Source organism: Paralichthys olivaceus, chromosome 16 (genome assembly GCF_024713975.1).
Source record: "Paralichthys olivaceus isolate ysfri-2021 chromosome 16, ASM2471397v2, whole genome shotgun sequence".
Lineage (NCBI taxonomy): Eukaryota > Metazoa > Chordata > Actinopteri > Pleuronectiformes > Paralichthyidae > Paralichthys > Paralichthys olivaceus.
Genome location: NC_091108.1, coordinates 7,332,869 through 7,353,885, shown reverse-complemented (window position 1 = coordinate 7,353,885; position 21,017 = coordinate 7,332,869). Strand labels below are relative to the sequence as shown.

General features: G+C 40.4%; 1 protein-coding gene and 1 long non-coding RNA gene across 3 annotated transcripts in view; one reads left to right on the top strand and one right to left on the bottom strand.

The window, feature by feature from the left end:
* egfra (epidermal growth factor receptor a (erythroblastic leukemia viral (v-erb-b) oncogene homolog, avian)) overlaps positions 1–14,408 on the bottom strand; it is a 39,706-nt gene extending 25,298 nt beyond the window's left edge. For both annotated transcript variants that reach the window (XM_020112123.2, XM_069510901.1), the window contains exon 1: positions 14,170–14,408. In XM_020112123.2, coding sequence (XP_019967682.2) covers positions 14,170–14,248 — 79 coding nt within the window. In that variant the 5' untranslated portion in view covers positions 14,249–14,408. The remainder of the gene's footprint in view (positions 1–14,169) is intronic.
* On the top strand, positions 14,380–20,882 carry LOC138405054 (uncharacterized). Its single transcript, XR_011238711.1, has 2 exons — positions 14,380–14,502; positions 20,119–20,882. It is a non-coding gene; the product is annotated as an uncharacterized lncRNA (long non-coding RNA).
* The last annotated feature ends 135 nt before the right edge of the window (positions 20,883–21,017 follow it).

Genomic DNA, 21,017 nt, shown 5'->3' with positions numbered 1-21,017 from the left:
ATCCAGAATAATGTCACATCAAGGACCAAGAGTCCTTTTAGACTTTTAAAGCAATTTACTTTATTATTGTTGTTATGAATATTATTTTAATGTTCTTTAATTGATTTCATGCTTTCCACCATGGGGTTTGCTTAGAATTACTAACTAACAAAAATATATGATAACAACTTGTAGACACAAGACGTATGGATTATGAATGTAGGTGTCTAATAAAACTTTTTTTAAACATTGGATTAAAAAAAAAAGAGCAGACAGATACTATAGGTTTGCATATGGTCAACATGAAAGTTCACCCAATAACAAAAAAGCCCACTTTGTCAAAAGGTATCTCACGATTTGAACATTATGGTTTTATTTGTAATAGTTTTGTTGTTTGAAGAGAACAGATTCTTGTTCTATGTTTATTCTAATAAATATTACAGAAACATCTCTAACTACAAACTTCTTTGACTGTATGATTCAACTGTGTGACCTCACTGGCAACCGTTTTCATGGGAACTATAGTTCTACAGTAGAAAGCAGTTCCAATAAAAACTCTTCAAACTGACGTGTATAGATTATCCAGAGTAGCAGATCATTATCTCTGGAAAGAACGTTGCTGCTACAGTAAAGTTCCTGCAGCTCTTTCTGCTTTTTTGTTTTAGTTTCAGTTGTCTCTCACAGCTCATCAGTGATGTTTCCAGCTGCAACAGACAGCTGCTTTCAGCGAAGGAGCTGTGATAAACCTACTGAGCATGACCTGCCCAGCATCAAATGTGGACAGAAAGAGTTTTCTGCCAGCTGGTGAACATAGTGAAGGATTTTACTGCTCTGGCATCAGTCACTTGGAAGTAAAGGAAAATAAAACAGAGCTCAAAGGTAGTCGATGAACTGATGTCGTTCTGTTTCCGTTCTATGTGTGAATAACGCTGGCTGCATATAAAGATGGACTTTTTTCCAAAAAGTGAAGCCAACAATGGCAGCAGCATATGTCATAAACCCTGCCTCCTCCATGTTAGTTAATGGGGCATGGATCAAACTAAAATGGTCAAAATATATGTCAAAGAATTTGTATGATAGTTTCTGTCATTTTAGATCATTTTATATCACATTGATGTTTGTTCAAGTGTCCAGTAAGTTTGGTTATATATATATTTTATTCTATATTTGATGTTACAAAAACAAAGTGAAACATCACGACTGACAGCTGAGACTGTCAACTGGTCGAGGATCAGTATGGGCGAGACCTCAGTATTGATCCCCCGATCCCCAAGTCCACAAACATCACGATCAGATCAGAGCAGATTCTTGTTAAACCCATGAAATGAAGAACGAACTCTGTGTTGAGAGCAAAGCAGTGTAGGCCCTGTAAAGTATTAGTTTGGTTTTCCTAATGAAGATCTCAATGTGTATATCATCACCGTAGAGCAGAGTGATGTTGTTTGTGCAGTTTGTTTCTCTGATTAATGGCTACGGAAGGGGATAAGTGAGCAAATATTCAGAGAACCATGTAGAAAAACATTCATTTTACTGGCTGACATGAGGATCTTGCATTTCAGTCACGCTGGTTGTTGTTTTAACTACTGTGGTGAATCATCAACATACTGAACATTTATCTCAATAGTCCATGTATTACTGAACCCACTGTAACATCTATGACAGAAGAGATGTAAATATCACAAACGTGCTGCTCCTCACATTAGATTCAAATGACTGTGCATCAATTTTGATTTAGTGGAGTTATTTAAAACTGCGCTCCCACTCCTCTCCAGCTTCATCCAACGTACGAGGGGCTTCACATGACGGCCCACATCATCACGCTGCACTCATCATTAGTCAGACAATTCTCCCACATGCCCTGTTGGAAAGTCCATTAGCGGTAAAACTAATCCCACTCGTGTTACCCCAAACTCACACAACCCCTGTTACCCCGAGACCCATTTAAATTCCTAATAACTTGCAACGTTCGACCCACTTCCTCTTTAACGTCCACACATTCTCCCCATTGAGGAACGTTCTCGCCAAGACAACCCCCGACCTCCCCCCACCTTTCCTCCATCTCCTTCCCTGTTAAAACCATACTCCTCTTCAATCCCACAGGAAGCCTGAGAGGAAGACGGGAGAGGGAGTGGGCGGCGATCACACTGCTGGTAACTCAATGCTCAGTGCCCCCACCCCCCCCCACCCCTCTTCTCCTCCTCTTTCCAACAATCGCCACTAAGCTGTACATGTGAAAGAAGAGCAGAGGAAGAAGGGAGGCAAAAAGACAAGAAAAACAACAACCACCAGCAACGAATCCCACAAGTTTGACACCTCATTCCAGCAGGAGAGAGCAGCTGGGATTCGGGAATCACTCTGTTGGTTTAAGCATTCCCAGCACAGAGCAGCAGGTTAGAGCCCAGCAGAGAGAGGACAGATAACTCTCAGTCACTGCACTCCTCACTTCATCCAAACAAAGGAGATAGACGCTCTTTGAGGTTGCCTTTCCACTTAAGGGTTTCTTATTTTAGCCCGATTGCTGACAGGCTCATTTCTGTGAAGGTCTGACCGCTGTTTCGCAGTGTTGCCTGCCAACAACTGCGTTTCGGCCTTAGTCGTGAAGCGACTCTGAAGTCATCGGAGAGAGGGATCCCATAAAAGGAATATTCTACAAAAGCCCCAGGGTTAGCGTTAGTAAGCTTTACTCTGTTGCTCAGCCCTTACTCACCATTTCAACCTCTGCATTCAGAATCAGCAGGCTCTGATGAGTAGTTTCTTCCTCATCCAGGCTGGCAGAGGCCCAAAGTCAGGGACAAATGCAGCTCGGGGGGAATTAGTTTGTACAGCAGAGGAACTCTTGTAATATTCGGCACTCTGGAACGGTATTTTATTACATGTTGCGTTGTATTTGCCAAAAGCATGACTGATTTAATTTGCACAGGAAAGCTGAGAAAACTTGAGCTACGTCTTCCTGATGACACATCAAACTGAAATGTCTGAAATGCAACAAGGCGGCCACTGCCAAGTGTTTGAGGCCCTGCAGAGTGTTCGGTTATAAACTTGAGAGTATTTTCAGAACAACTCTATCTCCGCCATAGTAGTGAGAACAGCAAGAACTGACAGTTTTTCATCAGACACCTCTCCCATAAGTCCACAGCTCAAATTTCTTCCATTGTTAACGTGCAGGGCGTTATCCGGTTCCTGACAAAAACAGCACATCACATATGGTTAACAAAGCTCCAAAACAATGCGTTAGCTTGCTTTAGACCATTATGACTGCGGACGATGGTTGTTTCAAGGCCGCCCCCTCACTGAGGAGACACAGAGGGGCTTTTAAACGACCTATGGCCTGGCTGCTTTGCGTCAGTCATCGAACGCATCAGACTTGGCAGACGAGAGGCCTTTCTTGCTATCAGCTACACTGCTGAACACAAGGACCCTGGCTCAGAATCAGTGTGTGAAACATGCACAGTGGACAATCATGACAAAACAGGAGAGTGGACAATCAGTGCACAAGCAAAAACCTGCCCAACATTATAGTTCTAATGCTAATGTTCTTCTCATAATGCAGAAAATACAAGGATGGGAATAGCTCATGGAAGAATCCATTACATTTTGGTTTGGGTCCGGATCAGGGGATTGATCCAGGAGTTTTTTTTAAATGATTTTTTTTAACATTGAGGGATAGGGCGTTTTCTTCATTTTCATTGATTTCTCAGAGAATCATATGACTCTTGATGAAATATTTAGGGTGTTGGTATTGGTAAGTGTGACCACTTTTATGAGGACCCACATCTGTTTCAAGTGGATCTAAATGTGGTTTCATAGAGATGTAGGCTTTTGCTGCAATATGGCAAAGAAACACTCTGTGGCCTTAGCTATAGGACTTTAATTTAAGGGGATTGTTGGGCGTTGGTATGTATTCTACTGAGTGCAATTCTAGTTGCCTCATATTACACATTACAAGTTTCTAGATAAATATTTTAAGATTGAAAGTTCATTCTAGAAACAACATTGGATGAAATGGTCTCACCAATGTAGCTGCTCTGGAGCTCTTGATCATATCACACTATCTCCCTCTGCTTCCACTAATGTTTTGCCAACTACATTCTTCAAAGTAAACTTTCTGTCTCAACTTTTAAGCCAAAAAGGATAAGAAATCCTTTGAGTGCTCAAAGGGCATTTGGGAAAACTCTATTCTGTGATACGGTTCAAAGCTCCAGAACAGCTACTAAATAGATCTTTGTTTTGTCAACTGCTATTTCCACGGTCGAGAATAAAGTTTCAGTCTGACCTTTCAAACAATCATGGACATGAGGGGCCTCAAAGTGCCCAGACAAAAAGGGAAAAATGTAAGATTTATGATTCCATGACAACTCAGCAAATCTTCCATGAAAAATTGTGTGATACGATCAAAAGCTCTGGACCAACTCTGAAACGGACCTTGTGGTGAGATAGTTGTGTCCATTACAACCATGAAAAGCAGATAAAATGATGTTTCCAGCTCTAAATCCTGGATCTCATTTCGGATGTTTTTCAATCAGCTAACAGGTGCCAAGCATTTATTACCCAGTAGAGGTCTTGGAAAGTTCAGATCACTTCATTTCTTGGAGGCATTCACACATAAAAAGTATCCAAAACTACTGACTTAACAGAGCAGAATAACAATATGTTTTCAACATGCATATTTAAAATACCTCCTGCTAGACTGGTTTTAAAAGAAAAATCTAATTTAGTCGCTTGTTTTTATGTCCTTTTGACCTCAAAACACAATAGGTTTTAAACATTTTTAAGCTGTTGGAAACCTTATGGTTGCCTGATTATTGCAATAATACTTGGATAAAAAAGAAACAAGTGGATTCATATTAAAAGAAAATCTCAGACTGCCTGTTTAATCAGCTCAGGAAGAGGTTGTTGATGCAGTGGATACAATGCTGGTCCAGAGGGCTAATCCTTACTGCCTGGCACTAGTTCAACTATGCACTCCAGGGTATTTCTACCAGGGAACCCTTTCTCCTCCGAGCCACACGGCCATGAAGCTGAAGTGGTTTGTTATGAAAATGAAAAGAGAGAGCAGCAAATATTGATCATTTATCTGTGATGCTTTAAGTGTCATGGCGCTGTGATATGATGCAGTACGAGGGGATATACTCAAAATATATGGCCCCCCTAATGGTTTAAGAAGAAGCAGAGAAGCAGATCTGCCTTTTTTTATTGAAGGAAACATTGCAAACAGAATCCTTTTTTACAGGCCTCTGGCTTCAATTATGAAAACATGTGGTAATGAAGATGTTATGCTCAAAGTCCCACCAGGAAATAAAATCTGAGCTCAACGAAGCATTGGTATTGTTGAAACTTATTAGGTAATTAGAGCAGGTATGGTGCACAAGGGGCGTTGTGTTCAGTGCTGAGGGAGTTAAACGATTCACAGATCAACTCTGTCTGGATAGACAGTAACAGAATTGCGTACAGGTATGCATGGTGCCCAGAGGATGAATTCTAATGAATGTGTAATCCCCTAACAATTCTGTACTGCTGAGTTAAAAGTTACAGAGGTTTGTGGTTCCAGATGTTGAATCACAACAACCATAGTGACCGGCACCATTCTTTTGATAACAGTTGGGATTTTGAATGAAATGTCAATAAAGTTGTTGGATAGATTAAGATAAAATTGGATATGACCATTCATTTCCTGTTCAGTCTGAAATGCAATAACTTTGTGGATCCTTGACATTTCCTGGTCTAATTCCTGGTTGATTTAGATGGAAAAGTTTCATAAGAAGTGAAAATATTTTAACATACATTGATTTATTTGCTAAGCTATTGGCCAAACTGTGGCTCAAAAATCAAGGTCTAAACCAAACCCTGGACTTCATTACACCCTTACTTGTTACTATTTCAATGCATGTGGTATCTTTCTGATATTTGTATGAAGGAACAGTTGTCCTGAGTCAACATCTAGCTCAAAGACAACTAAATAGATTCAGCTCGCTTCTCAGTCTTTAGAACTTCCAGCCAACAGGGATCCTTTCTCCTCACTGTTGACACAGAGCTGTAAAGTCATGTCTACAAGGAAAGTTAAGGTCAGGGTGAACAGATAAGCCTGTGTCAGAGAAGACGACAAAGTCACAAATAAAGAACCTTTTGTCCAAAGACTGCAGGGAAGGAGACATCCATTCAAGTTTGATCTACACTGGAGCCACGGTGACTGGATATGAATTCATTCCATGCTTTTCCCCCCTTCTCATTTCTCAGTCGTGTACATTTATCTTTTTTGGCACCCTGCCCTTTTCCCGATGCACAATACCTAATTTCTAGCCTCATTAACGTTTTTCTGTTGCAGGCACTCCTGTTAGGGAGCACTGGGACCTGAACCACAACAGGCACAGTGTATGCCAAGAAACTTTGCAATCTGCAACTTGTCACTACCAGGCCCATTCAAGGATGTGACAGGGGGTCTAGACTATAACCTGGAGGCCATACAGGTATCAGTTAACAAGTGATTATGCAAGGCTTCATATGTTTGCATTGCTCGTGGGAAACATTGTGCTGTTACCAAGACTGAACCATACAAACCTCCTTCACAGTAAAATAAAACTTGTTATTTCAACTTAAACACAAATTAAAGGATTACATGACATTACATCAAATCAAAAAAACATCATACATTTGTCATGATAGGCATTTTCATATTTGGACAGTAAGTCCTCGCCTGAGTTCCTCAGAAAGAAGAGTCTAAGATTTCACCTTTCGCCTTGAATGCCACACCCCTGCAATGAAGCGTGTAATGCCTTAATAACACTGGTTAGGAAACACTTTTTGATAGGCAGCCGAGCATTAAAAAAAACAAGCAACACAAGTCTGAGCTGGCTTATCTCAAACGGCTTAAATAATTATAAGACAAATATAGTTTAATCATAATAACCCAAAACCTCAGTTGCAGTAAATCCATATCAGGTTAAGCTGAACAATCTCACATTAATGACTGCTACACACTCTCCATTGTTGGCATTTGGAAAAAGTCAAACCTTTAAGCAAAAGTGCAATAGAGCAATAGTGGAGAGCGGAGCCAATCCAAACAGCTTCGAGCTTCAGGTTAAAGAGCTTCAACATCCTTTTAATCAGGATGTGAGGCAGGAAGCCCCCTCCCTCCCCCTCTCTTTACATTGCAGAGGGGAATTACAAATTAAACATTGTGGATCTCCATCACAATAGCTCTTGACAAATGCAGGAATTAATTTGCAAAAATTGGACAAATGAACTTGAATGTACCACAAGGACGAAACCACTAACAATGATTCACGGCACAGAATGCAGCATTTAGTTTACTGGGCCAATGGACCACACAGGAAGAGGCTGAGGGAAGCAAGCTTCAGAGATCAGCCACCACCCCTTCGACCAGTGCTCTCTTCCCAAATATTCTGAGATGGGACGTTTGTTGATGAAGCTATTGTTCCTCTCCCTGTAGGGGATTCGTCCTGTTTGAAGCAATGCTACTCAGAATGACCTGGAGGTCATTGGAGAAGATGCCACGCCTACACAAGGTCTTCAGGAGGATGCAGTCAGGCTCTTGTCTTGTCTGGTTGTTTGATGCTAATGTGAAGCAGGAGGAACTGAGTGTGGCACGGATTCTGAAGTCAGAGATCTCACTCCATCTCTCTGATGTTTGTTTTTCTATCCTTAACCCTTCTGTTTTTCTGCCATTTCCTTAGATCAGTGCACCACCTCGCTCCGTCTTATTGACATCTTTTACATTTGCATTGCGACACGACGATCCGTACAGCTCAGTGCCGAATACAAATGAACCAGCTATTTGTGTCGAAGGGAAAAAAGGCCTCAGACTGTCTGCTCACTTCCCGCTGAACTGAACAGAATTCTTTCTAACTGGGTTCACAGTGTCTCAGTGCCCACTTTCCATCTTTACTTCGCTACTAGAGCTGATTTACTGTTTCAGCAGTTCCAGTCTGACAAGACACATTTGAAAACTGCTTCGTCAAACAAATGAAAAACATGAGTTTTTTTCAGAAGGGATTTTACCTGGCAACAAATGATTCACTTTTCTACAACTGGCAAACATGTAAAGGAAAAAATACCACACCGTCCAATGAAAAGAGGAACCTATAAATTAAGTTCATGCATATGATCCGTCCCTGTATTATTGTTATGTCCAGTGTGAACTTTCAGATTTACAAACTGTAAAGATAAAGTACACGCTGATGGCAAATGAAATGTGAGAGGAAAATATGTGTCCTCAAAGTTACTTTAATAAACTATATCCAGATTTTTGACACTGGGAACACTTTTTCTATAATAAAGTCTCGACCTCACTATGTTAAGTACCTTGAGATAATGTATGATATGATTTGGTGCTATATAAATGAAATAGAATAGAATATACACATTTGTGTTCTTATATTTATATTAAAAATCATTAAAAAAATAGATTTACAGAGAAGGGATAGTCTTTTGAACAGCACCACAACTGTATCATTATACAATAAATAATTAGAGATTCAACTCACAGATATTCACATGAATAATAATCTGCAGACCTTGTTTTCATTGGTTGGCCAACAAAATATCAGAGAAATTAAACAGCACATTAAGTTTCTGAAAAATTGAGTAGCTCTCTCAGCTATGTGACTTTAAAAAAGCCTGTTGTTGTTATTCTGTTGCCAAGCTGATAGCTGCATTAAAGTAGGCACTGATAAACACTACTAATGATCTATCAAGATCTTCTGCATCCATTAGAACGTGGGAATAAACAGTGCAGGTCATGGTTTTCCAATAACGTTGCACTAAAGGCAATAGAACAAAATCAGATGAAATTATGACACGACACCCCCTCAGGTCAGATCAGTTTTAAGAGATAGACATACTTAGACAGGCTCAATTACTCAACTGGAGCTATGGCCTATTTTCCCCTCGAACATGACACTGCACCTGATGAGATGGGAAGATATCAGAGGGCCTTTTTTTCCAAACTGAATTCCTGGGTCTCTTTCCACTGGAGACTCCACACGCGAGCGGTGGATCATGGAAAGGCCATAAACGCAGTGGATGACTTTGTCACCATGCGCAAACAAAAGGACACAACACAGTTCAATGAGTAACCACATGCACTCACTTATTCCACGCTGCGTTCTCACTGGATGTATACAAACTACACAACTGATTTGAGTTGCTTCAATTCCCACACAATAAACACTGGTTTACTTTAAACTTTAATAATTAATATCAGTCATGCAACAGTCAGCGTTTCTTAACCTATCAAATATTAATGTCAGACATAAAAACACTGCATTAAGCTTTATTGTTTGTGGTTTGTTTAGACTCAGCAGAATAACCAGACACATAATTAACGCTAACAGAGCTGTGGTACTTTTTGATTTTTAAGGCTACACAATAGATTTGCTGTTTTCAGAGTCATAAAAGTGAGATGAAGAACAAAAGCTGCTGCGCCCCTGTGTTTCCCCCTCGATGACACGCGTCTAGCCTCGGGTGCGTCTGCTGCTTAAAACACAGATTTCGGTTGCTCTACAGATGTATCAGTGCAGCCAGATAACTCGCTCGCTACAGAGACACCATTGTCCCAGAGTGAAACCAAAATCCTCCACCTTGCCAGCAGCTCCCTTAAAAAAATCTCTACCACTCAGACGTGGTGAAGTTTATCAAAGCTGAGAAGGAGGGTGACGAGAAATGATCCTCCAGCTCCCACGGCCTAAAACCAGAAAACCATATTTTCAACAATGGCTACAGCAGATGAAAGTCTGGGAAGGTCGTCAGAGCACCATTGGGCCTCGACACCAGCAGCGGTAGAACCAGGGCCACTCCGGACCCTAAAACGCAGACTAGAGATTCTAGGATTACAAAGGATCACAACCTATTTTTCACTACCGACGTCCATCTAAGCTCGGAGAGTGGGCTTTAATGAAAAGAAAAGGCACGGCTTTTTTCTGAAAGTGATGGAAAAAAAAGATGACTGATGAGGGAGGCTGACTTGTTAGATCCCAACGCAACACAGAGGGAAAAGCACTTACTCAGAACACAGAAAATGCACTGCAGGAGTGAAATTTTGTCATGATTCAGCTCAGGTTTTGCAGGTGTGCAAGCACATTTAAACTCAGCGAGGACGGAGTCAGACTTCACCGATAAATTATCTTCTAATCTCATTCTGTCCAGACCTTAAATTACAATTAACTCTGAAAAAAAGCATATTGATGTAAGCGGGTTATCCTGTGCCCAGTGTGATCTGGGAAGCATCGCACAGGGGATTAAGGATTAAGCCGTCAACATGTCCCCGAGATTAGTTTGATCTTTCACAGGTTAACTCATGGACCAGAGACAGGTTCGCATCATAGCAGCATTTTTAAAATATGCAAAAGTTTATAAAAATTTCAGGGACAATAAAAACTTTAACCATCAAATCTCTGGTACGAATCCAGTCACACGGACAGTTTCCAATTGATTCAGATACCATTTAGCATTTCCATCTGGGAAATAAATCAGCGCAGTTATTGCTCGTGGTTGTGGGCATTATTTACAATCTCTCTACACATGATGACAGCTAATAAAATGTGCATGCCAGCAGACAGGACAAAGAGCTTCTCTATTATTCAGCGAGTCCTGTCGGACTCCCACAGGAGCCATCGCACCTTCCCAGGCTGTCGCTGAGCGGAGGACTGACAGTAGGGCTTCCTGTGGGAGAGGCTGCACTTATCAAAACTCAAATTCATTTCCAAATGTCGTCACTATGACAGGAATGCAACTCGAGGGCGGCTGATTGATGGAGCGTAATGACCACGTGCTTGTTTATTTCCAATATGCGACTATTACCTCAGACAAAGAGGTTCTGTTCACGCCCCTGTCTATTTGCTTGATTGTTTGTCAGCAGGAAACTAACAGAATGGATTTCCATGAAACTTTGTGGAAAGATGGGAAACGGGGCCAAGAGAACAATTACAGATGGGGCAGATCCAGGGACAGATGCAGGAATTTTTGTATCACTTTCTTAAGAAAGACCTTTTTCGACATTTTCACCAATTTCCTAAGGAATGATTCAAACAAATGAGACATATTTTATGAGTGTGTGTGATTTGGTGCGGATCTAACTTCTTTCAGCCGCTGCCTGGTGTTACATTTTGGTGCAGATCCAGGAAATGTTTTATCACCTTCTTTAACATTAGGAGATAGGCCCGTGGTGGACATATAGTGCTGTACGTCCCATTCTAAAGTTGTTTCAAAAAGTTTGTTAGCCAGACTTGCCATAACTTACTTCTCCCTCATTGCTCACGTTTTCGGTTTTGGATAGGCTAAGAAACACAGAATTGATATACATATACATATATCTACTAGAATGGCACATACATAATAACACACATATAGATATGACTTCCCTAAATATGCCTGATTTCTTTCATGTAGATCCAAGAATTATTCCCTTGGAAATCTGTGAGAAAGTTAAAAATCACCTTGTATCTCACAATGTTGAAGAAAGTGATAAAAAAAATTCTCGAATGTGGCTATAGGTTGCTATGCTCTGACAAATGAGGTGTTAATTGATGATTGAAGAGAAAATAAAGAATTTGTGTGTTTATAAATGTCTGTGATAAAGTGAGCATGAAGTGTTAATGTGACTGAGGCTCTCTCTCTCTCTCTCTCTCTCCATCCCTCCCAGCTCATTGATCCGTTTTTGTTGAAATTCTTGTAACATGGAACAAAGATTTATCTTTTTCCATCCCTGGTCTCTGTCTATTTCCAGGTTTTCTCTACTTGACAATCTTTCGGCCACTTCCACGTGTAAACAGCTGAGCAGATGTTCTCACTTGGCTCCTAGCAACACAAACACTTTCAGGTCAAACAGACTTCGCTGAATTAGATCGAACGGTACCATACCATACGTCTCCCGGATTGGAGATTTTAAAATAGGTCGAAGGATTACATGCTCCTTTGTGGGCTGAGGAAATTATCCTTCATTTTAAGGCTCATAAAAAAAAACCCTTTGAAACCCCTTTGGATTATCTCAGAAATGCTTTGCCACCAAGTTTAGAACAAGACTGTATTTTGTCTTGTTTTGACACCTTGTTTTTACTGGACAGAGACTTTGGATTACAGCTCATTTTTTGATGGCACATTGAAAAAAATCTGTTCTTACATCTATATTTAGGTAGATTTAAATAGACCTGCAACAGCACGTCTGTAATCTTTTATTATCCTGCCAGACAGGGAAATAACATCTCAGTTTTTTTAAATAAAAAGCAGATACATTTACAAGTATTGTTTTTTTGTCTTGTTACCTTGAATTAAATAGGAGATTTCTCTGGATTTGGACATTGCTGGAAACATTTTGGATAATGTAAATACACAATTCAACTCATTTTTCAAGTGTTACATATTTTATCTTTAGTTCTGTTTATCCTTTTGTATTTGATCTTTTTTGTCTTTTGAAAGTTTGGAGGTTTTGTGATTATGGGAAGTAACATGAGTTTGACATCTTGTGGATACTATGAGCTAAAAAACACGTTGTGCCACAAAGAAACATCTGTCTCAGCCTCTGGCCAAAAACAAAAAAACAACAACAACTAAACCTGTCGGACCAGATGGTGGACCTTGCATTTTGCTGGAAATTGAATCAGTCTCAAAAAATGAAGTAATTAAACACAACTGCACTGTGTAACAAACTTTCATTACAGCTGCTCATTTCCAAAATTCTCTGGACTTAGAAAAATTCCCATAATCCTTATTTACTGTGGGAGACCTGCTGCTGCTGTGCTCCGTCTGGTTTGTTTAGAAGCCCAGAAATATTTAGGGACTCTTGTCTTTTTTGGCTCACAAACACTCTTGATTTGTTATGGTCCTGTGAAAACCAGCACTCGTGGTTACTTGTTGGAGCGGACAGGAAAGATGCAACTTTCCCGTGCGCCGCTGGCGACAAACACACACACTCTGCTTATCTGCTTATATGGAGGAACAAGAGAACAGCGAGTGGACACTGATGATTCATGAGAAGAGGAAGTAGAAAATCATTAGGGACTGAAGAGATGTGGTCACTTTCTCTGCTGAAATCTGGGCTGAATGAAGTGTGATTTACTCTGATGTACATGTGGAGCCAGTTTAAATTGTTTTCATCTTTTAATCTCACAAAATTTAATTTATCCACTGGGATGCAGGGTGTTTCCTCAGATATTAAGATGGCTGTATAGTGAGCTTTCCAGTCAGAGACCCTGAAATCTCAGCTGCTATAAGAGTGAAATTGAAGTAACAGTCAAAACACTGCTGTGCCATTAAAATAAGAGTTGTTTGACCTTAACGTCAGGGCCGAAAGAAAACTCTAATCCAAGCAAAAAGCAAGAGAATCCATGTTCCCTGTTCCTTCGTCCTCAGCAGCTTGTTTTCATACTTTCAGTGCAGACGCTCTGCTCTCTATCATCTGTACGAGTCCAAGAATGAAGGGCCTGTCCTCACATTTTCATCTAATTTCCTTTGAGGACCAGATGCACCCTGCAGCATCTCATCATGTCAGAGGATGCTCAGAGTGCACGGAAACATAAATACATCAGTGGGAAGAGCTGCAAAACTGAATCACTATGTGAAAATGTGGTGATATCAGTTATGGATGTGAGGTTGCGAGGATGAGAAAAAGTTACCTGTGTACTTTTAGTGTGTTTGAAGGTGAGAGCATGGCCCAGTTTTACTTCTATTTCTCAGGTCAGAGCACGAAAACACGCATTTGGGGGTTAAAAGAAAACTTACAGACAAGAAAGACGAAAGAAATTGCGCAATCTTGACTTCCTCCCTGCATCATCATCACCACCATCATCATCATCATCATCAACGTGGTGCAAATTTGAGTCAATACCTGAATCATCGTGGATGTGGTACAGATGCGTATTTGCGCATTCCACCAATTGGCTAATTTAACATCCCCCCCCCCAAACGCGCGTCTGTGTGTGAATTGTGTGTGAGTCATGTGCGTAAAACTTCGCTGGAGCCTCTGTGGCTTTTTTTTTTAACCAGGTCACAGCGAGACTGTGAGAAACTTTTCTCCCATGCCGGGGATCGAGTTTCCCTGCGTTTCTGTTTTTAAGAGACTGACTGTGATTTCTGTGATTGTATGTAAGGTGTGCCGGGACTGTTCCAAGAGGAAAGCGAAAGTCTTGTCCCCACTACGACCCACAGCCACGTACATGTCGTAATGTCTCGCTGACATACCTTTCTTTTCCGCCAGCACGCAGCTGCCCAGGCACAGCACAGAGGTGAGACTGATCCACTTCATTAAACAGCTTTCCATCGTGTTGTCTTTTACTCTGAAGCTCCCGCTGAGAGGTGTCACTTCATGTCGACCGCACGAGATATTCCGCTTTATCGCAACTTCGCAATTTCCAAGAGCCTCTTGGTTCCTGAGTGAGAGAGTCTTTCTCCTGCTGTGGGAAAGTCAAACTTTGACTGCTCCTCCTCCTCAGAGATCTGCTGCAGCTCCGGCTCCCACTACTGCCTGCTCTGACGTCAGCAGGAGGGAGGACAGATGTGCCTCTCAGCGAACAGGTAGAGAGATAAAAAATCATAGTATAGGTATACTGTTGTATGGTACTACTACTAATAACAACAATAAGAAGAATAATCTAGATAATAACAATAATATCAATAACACTTATTAGTACAGTTACTATTATTGTTATTATTATTATTATTATTATTTTCAAGAGCAACAAATGAGGAAAGGTTTGTATTAAATTGGACAATTGGTCAACATATTACCACTACTACTACTACTAGTACTACTACTACTAGTACTACTACCACTAATAATAATAATAATAATAATAATGCAGCTCAATAGTATCGAAGGAGAAAAAGTTTGTATTAAATTGGAAAATTTAACAACATATTACTGCTACTACTACTACTAGTACTAATATTATTAATAATGAGGATGATAATAATGAAGCTCAATAGCAACAAAGGAGGGAAATCATCATATACTCTGTTGTATGGTAAATCATGAACTCAAGGACTCAATCAGCCAAAGCAATCACCCTGAACTTTATATTAAGAATTTAATATTTAGCTTTTAATTGCCACACAAACACACATCAACTTTTATGTAAACGATACAGCACTTTGTATTTTTTTCTCTCTTTTATTCCAGGTAATGTATCTTCAGTTTTGCAGTGAATGCAGAACTAAGTTAATCCATGCTTCACGCTGAAATGCGTGATATGTGACACAGAACATCAGGTACAGGAAGAAAGTTTAAAAAAAAAAAAGCAGAAACACCTAATAACAAAGAAATGCACGTTGGCAATAATTATAACAAGATATACATTTATAGATCATTACTATGATAAATGTCACATCAAGTTTTCTTATTCTTCTTAGTCTCCTCTTTAAAGGCAGAGAATGACAAACATTTGCAAAACATTTTACAAATCTGATTCTTATGTGTTCAGCGTCTTCTCTCTACTTCCACTACTGATGGTCGTATTTTTCTGCTTACTAACTGGGCCTATACTGGATTGTTAAGGCTGAATTTTGTGAGTAAGAAAACACTTTTCCTGTAATCAGAGAGTTTGATAAAATCGGTTTAACAGATGCTTCTCTTTTTGCGTTTAACTATAAGAAAATACATTATTAAATATCTTTCTGGCAAGAACGGTTGGCTACATTTTAAACGTAATGGCTCCATTCTATTTAGTTCTCCCAGTAAGCCACTCAAATAACTGAACGTGCACAATCCCAGAACCCTGGACCTGACATACATACATTGACCAAAGTTATTATTAACACGTCTTCTGGTGGTAATGAGTTGCCACTTTGGCCATAGCCTGAAGAAACAGCCCTGAAATGTTTTATTTGGGTAAAATCATCACAAATAATCTGAGATAAAGTTTAGAAATCATAGTAATTACCCAAAATCTGATGTAAGTGTCCCTCTAGGTAGAGGCCAATGATGAGAACTCTTCAAACATTTTAAAGGCTTCATTTAATATGTCCCAGTAAAAAAGAGTCAACATAATGACTTCTCTGTTGTTTCGTTGTTGATGTGGGTGCATATGAAAGACAGCCCTGGTATCAGTGTCATACAGGGGTTGAATGGACAATACGTCTAGACTGTTGACAGAGCGTGTGTCTGATCTCAGCCAAGTCTAATTGGATGTCAAGCTGCTTAAATGTGTTTGTTGTTGTGCACAGATCAGACTCTATGGGGACAGGAGTGATAGAAATCATTTTTCACACTGGTGTTTATTTCATTACCGCGGCTTAATGGCTCAGCAAATCGTCTTTGGTTGTTCTGTCAGAGGAAGGGGATATTGTGTTGGGCGAAATTATGACCATCCTCTTCGAGTAGTTATTACCTAATGTGGGGCTAACATTTCACATGAGAACGCACAGCAGCAAGACAGTTCCAGTGCAATGTGGATGTGATGCAACAGTCATTGGGACACCGGCTTCTGCTGTTTGAAAGGATGGTTCACCCTAAAATGAAAATTCACTCATTATCTTCTCACCGCTTTTTTCCGATGGTGGGGTGGGTGAAGTGTTTGAGTCCACAAAACAGGAGGATATCAGAGCATTTAGGCTAAACACATTTAACAAATTACACTGCTTCAAGTCAAATTTGAATGTCAGGGCTGACGGACCCTTGGATGAAACCACAGGAGCAGTATGGAGGCATTTTATTTATTCTATATTTAAGAGTTAGTCACCATGTACTTCAATTGAATTGGATTTGGCTGCAATGCTGTTTACCCATGAAACTCCAAAAGGCATAGTGGGAGTAGATAATGAGTGAATTTTCATTTTTGGGTGAACTATCCCTTTAAGTACATCAGGGGGTTAAGTGATGCAGATCCATTACCACAAGGCTCCACCCTTTTAAATCGTCCAAGTCTCATAAAGAGAATCAACAGTGGTCAAATGTTGCAGCTTTAATTTCAGTTGGAAGCAGATCTTAGTTACACCTCTGGGTCATGTGTTTGAATTCGACTCAGGGATTGGTTTTAAATGTGTTGAAACCTAAGTTGACCACACTCTGAACCACAGTAGAGGCTCATTAAAGGGTGAAAAAGAAAGAAGTTGCTCTGGCTTTTCACCGGCGACCGATTTCTACACCACTGACCAACGTCTCCATTATGAAATGTTCCACAGTGAAACAGAGACAAGTCCCGGTTGTTTCAGGGTTTCATAACACCACCCCTGCCGTCCTGAGACTATCTGTGTTTCGCAGAGAGAGCCTCACACGACCTCTGTCTGTCAGCCAAGCACAAACGCTAAACAAACACAGAATAATGGCCGGGCCACTGGGAATTCAAAAGAGAGAGTATACGAAGAAGCAAAGAAAGAAGCAGAGAGAGGGAGGAAGAAAGTGTGTGAAGGAGTGAGAGGAGAGATGACAGCTGCTGGCTGGCAAAGTAAACACATATCGCACCCATTCTCGTTTCATCTTCAGAGATGATGGTCTGTATTTATATAGCACTCTCTAGTCTTCCAAGACCACTGTTTAAAAAGCACCTTGCAGTACAGTTCAGTATCTTGCCCAAGGACACTTCAACACACACAATGGAGGAGACCGGGATGGAACCACTGACCTTCAGTCAAAAAGACAACCTGCTCTACCTCCTGAGCCACAGTTGTCTGTAACAATGTTTCCATAAATGCAGCACATATCTGAGACATACGTTCTGTCAGGTAAAGCCAAGCAATATAAGACACAACTTCTAAGAATGCTTGATTAACCAGTGGAAGCACGAGGAGTCTTATTAGGTGGTTCAGTGAGGCGTAAAGGTTGTGTGAACGTGAGGGGAGATGAGTTGTTATCCTGAAGGTCTGAAGTCTGATCTGCATGACAGAGCCCAGATGGACCAACCCCCACCCCTTCATTATGATCTCCCTGTCATGCACTGCATATGGAGCATCTATATAGCAAGGAGGAAACCGTATGGGATCATATTGGATAACCGGTGACTGGAAGGCACAGCATCTGCTGCTTCCACCCAAACAGATATCACACTAGTTGTGTTTTTCCAAGAATTAATTTGCCAAAAACAACACCAGTGAAGGTGATTAGTGGAGCTGAAACACTTGAATTGATTACTAACTGGGAAATGTAATAAAGAAAATACTTTAATTAATAGTGTGGTTCTTTAAGCAAGCATATTGAATGATTTAGAATGATGTATTATATGAAGACATTTCAAAGATCCATGTATTATATTCAGAAATGTAACTCCCTGTGAATCTCTGCACTATTTTAGGCTGTCAGAGCTGCCATGTTGCTGGCATATAATATCAGACCTAGATTATATTTGACTGAATCCATGAGAGCTTTATTAATAGCTTTGTAAATCCTGTTTTCAGCAGTATAGTTGAAAAGCCTCAGGCATTCAGAACAAATTGTCAAGTACCAATTAATTAGGTTTAATTAGAGAAGTCAGTGAGATTATATTGTATCTCACCATCTGCCCCGCAAAACTTCCTAAAGCCCAACTGAAATAATAACGGTAAATATTTGAATACAGGAGAGGATTGTTGTTTTGTAATTCATTCGTCTCGCACTTCTGTGTTTTGCCATTTCCCGATGAGGCCTTTGGTCTTTGGCTCCGATCCACGTTCACTTGTTGGAGCATGTGGTCTCCATGGAAGCCCTGATGAGTTACACAGTAAACACCCTCAAAGTAAATGAATGAACCTGTTTCAATAGAAATCCCTGTCTCACCACCTCAACCAGTCACATCCTGTTTCAAAACATGAAACACCTTGTTCACAGTTGAGTAATGTGTGTGATTGCATGAGGGTTCTGTGTGTGTTCGCATTTCAAAGGTGTAGAATGCCGCTGTGCATGATTTTGTTGCACACATCAATGAACGAGTTCTTCTAAGAGCCTCAATAGAATAATAAGAGAAAAAAAATCAATGGATGAGTGAAATTTTTAATGAAATGCAAATAAAAACAGCAGCAGTGTTGTCATTACTGTCACCTCACTGCAAACAGGTTCTTGGTTCTCAGCCAGGGTCCTTCTGTGTGAGTTTGGTTTTCTCTGTGTACTCTGTCTTCCTTATGCAGTCAAGGACCTGAAGATTAGGGTTTGGTCAATTAGAGACGGTTTATTGACTGTAGGTGTGAATTATGAACTATAAATACTGTAGATATAAATAAACTATAATACATGGATGAATGAAAACCAAAATAAGGGAACAGGTTTGTAACATATAGCATACACATAAACACTTACTGTATATATACAAACACACTGATGTTTACAGTCAAAATGTTGGCAAAGTGGACTTTCAGAAGAGATTTAAAATTTAGATTTGGCATTTGACTTGTTATTGATGGTCTGATATTAGATAAAAGAGCAAACTTGAGGGTTTAACCTTTCTCCAGTGATGGAGGAAGTACTCTGACCTTTACTCAATAAATACTATTAGCAACATCACAGTGTGGATATTATATCTCAGACATATACAAAAATATTGTAGCAAAATATAAAATATAGAAAAATACAAAATATAAACCAAAATAAGTGTGTCCGATTCAGAATGATGTATTATTATATCACTTGCCTGTGTTAAAACTATGCTTCAAGAAGCATCTGTGAAATATAAAACAGTAGAAAATCAAATCCTTGAGTAAAGTACAAGTACCTCAAAATGACACTGACAACTTGAGTAAATGTTCTTTTCTTACTTTTAACTGTTGACTCTCCTTGAGTGTTTCTGGGTTTTTAAAGAAACATTATTGATTCTGCTTTGTTTGTCTGTCAGGCGTTGCTGTTTGGTCTGTGGACAAAGATTTAAGTGCAGGCTTTTTGTGACGTTCAATCCCTCATCAGGAGAGTTCAGCTTGATGTTGTCAAAGCAACATTTCTGCTCATCGCTACAGTCATTTTAGGGGGGCATCATGGGGCTTTGATTACTAGCGTTCCACCCCAGTGGTTTGGTGCTGACTGTGCTACAGTCGGGTCGGAGGGCTGCATTCCCAAAGCTGGAGCCATTGTTCTCTTCCTGTAAACGGGGCGCCCGCTCTCATTCAAATCGGTGAAGAGAAGGAGAAACTCCAAAACCACAAATCTGTCAGCTTAGCAGATGAGATTTATTCCAAATCTCTCTCCTACAAGTGACATCATGGATGTAATCATCTAAAATGTTGATTTCTCTGCAGGGGGGCCTTGGATTTCAGATTCAGAGTCATGAGTCACTGCCCCTGGAGGAGACAGTAGAGATGGCTGCTTGTCCACTGACAGAGAGCCACAGGATGGATCCAGGACACACTGGACAAGTCAAATCTCACACACTACTCCTCACACAGTTTCCTTTGTGCCTCCTCAGATTGAACAGATGAATGGTTTAATAATGGAAGGATGGATGGCGAATGTTCTCTTTACCATCTATTCATGATGTATTTCACCCAGCTGCACCCTGAAGACACACTCCGGAGCACAAATCACCCAAACCTCTCTGCCCTGAATCCAGGACCATATGTAAACATATGGTCCTGGACAAAGAGGAGGTTTCATTATGGATGCTGCGCTGAGCGCCACCTTCACTTCTCTCCTTATGCTCCTTTCTGCCTGTCACACTAAATCCAACTCGGATCAATTCCTCAGCTCATTAGTTCATGTGGGGTGGATCTGCTGTGTCCTCAGAGGTTTGGGAGCAAATAGCTGAGGGCCACTTCTCCTCAGTGAAACAGCGCCATCTTGTGGCCTGTTTTCCTCCGGGCAGGTTGTTGTTAGCAGCTTGAATCTGTGACTATGAGGAGATGTTAGAGGTCTAAATGTCTTTGGAAGGTCTCAGGCCATGTGTGTTGGCCACAGGGGTATTTTCGAATAACGTAAACATGATTAAATGAATCCACCTCTTATGCAATCTTATTTTACGGCACCTCTCTACATGTCCAAGGACACCTTACAATAAATGATACATAAACACGTGACTAATTGAAGTAAAACCAAAAGATCAGGAGACACAAACACAGACAATATCACATCATGATATAGTGATTGAGCAGAAACAGAATTCCCACATGGCTAAATAGTTTGTTCCCAGATTTGGCCCACA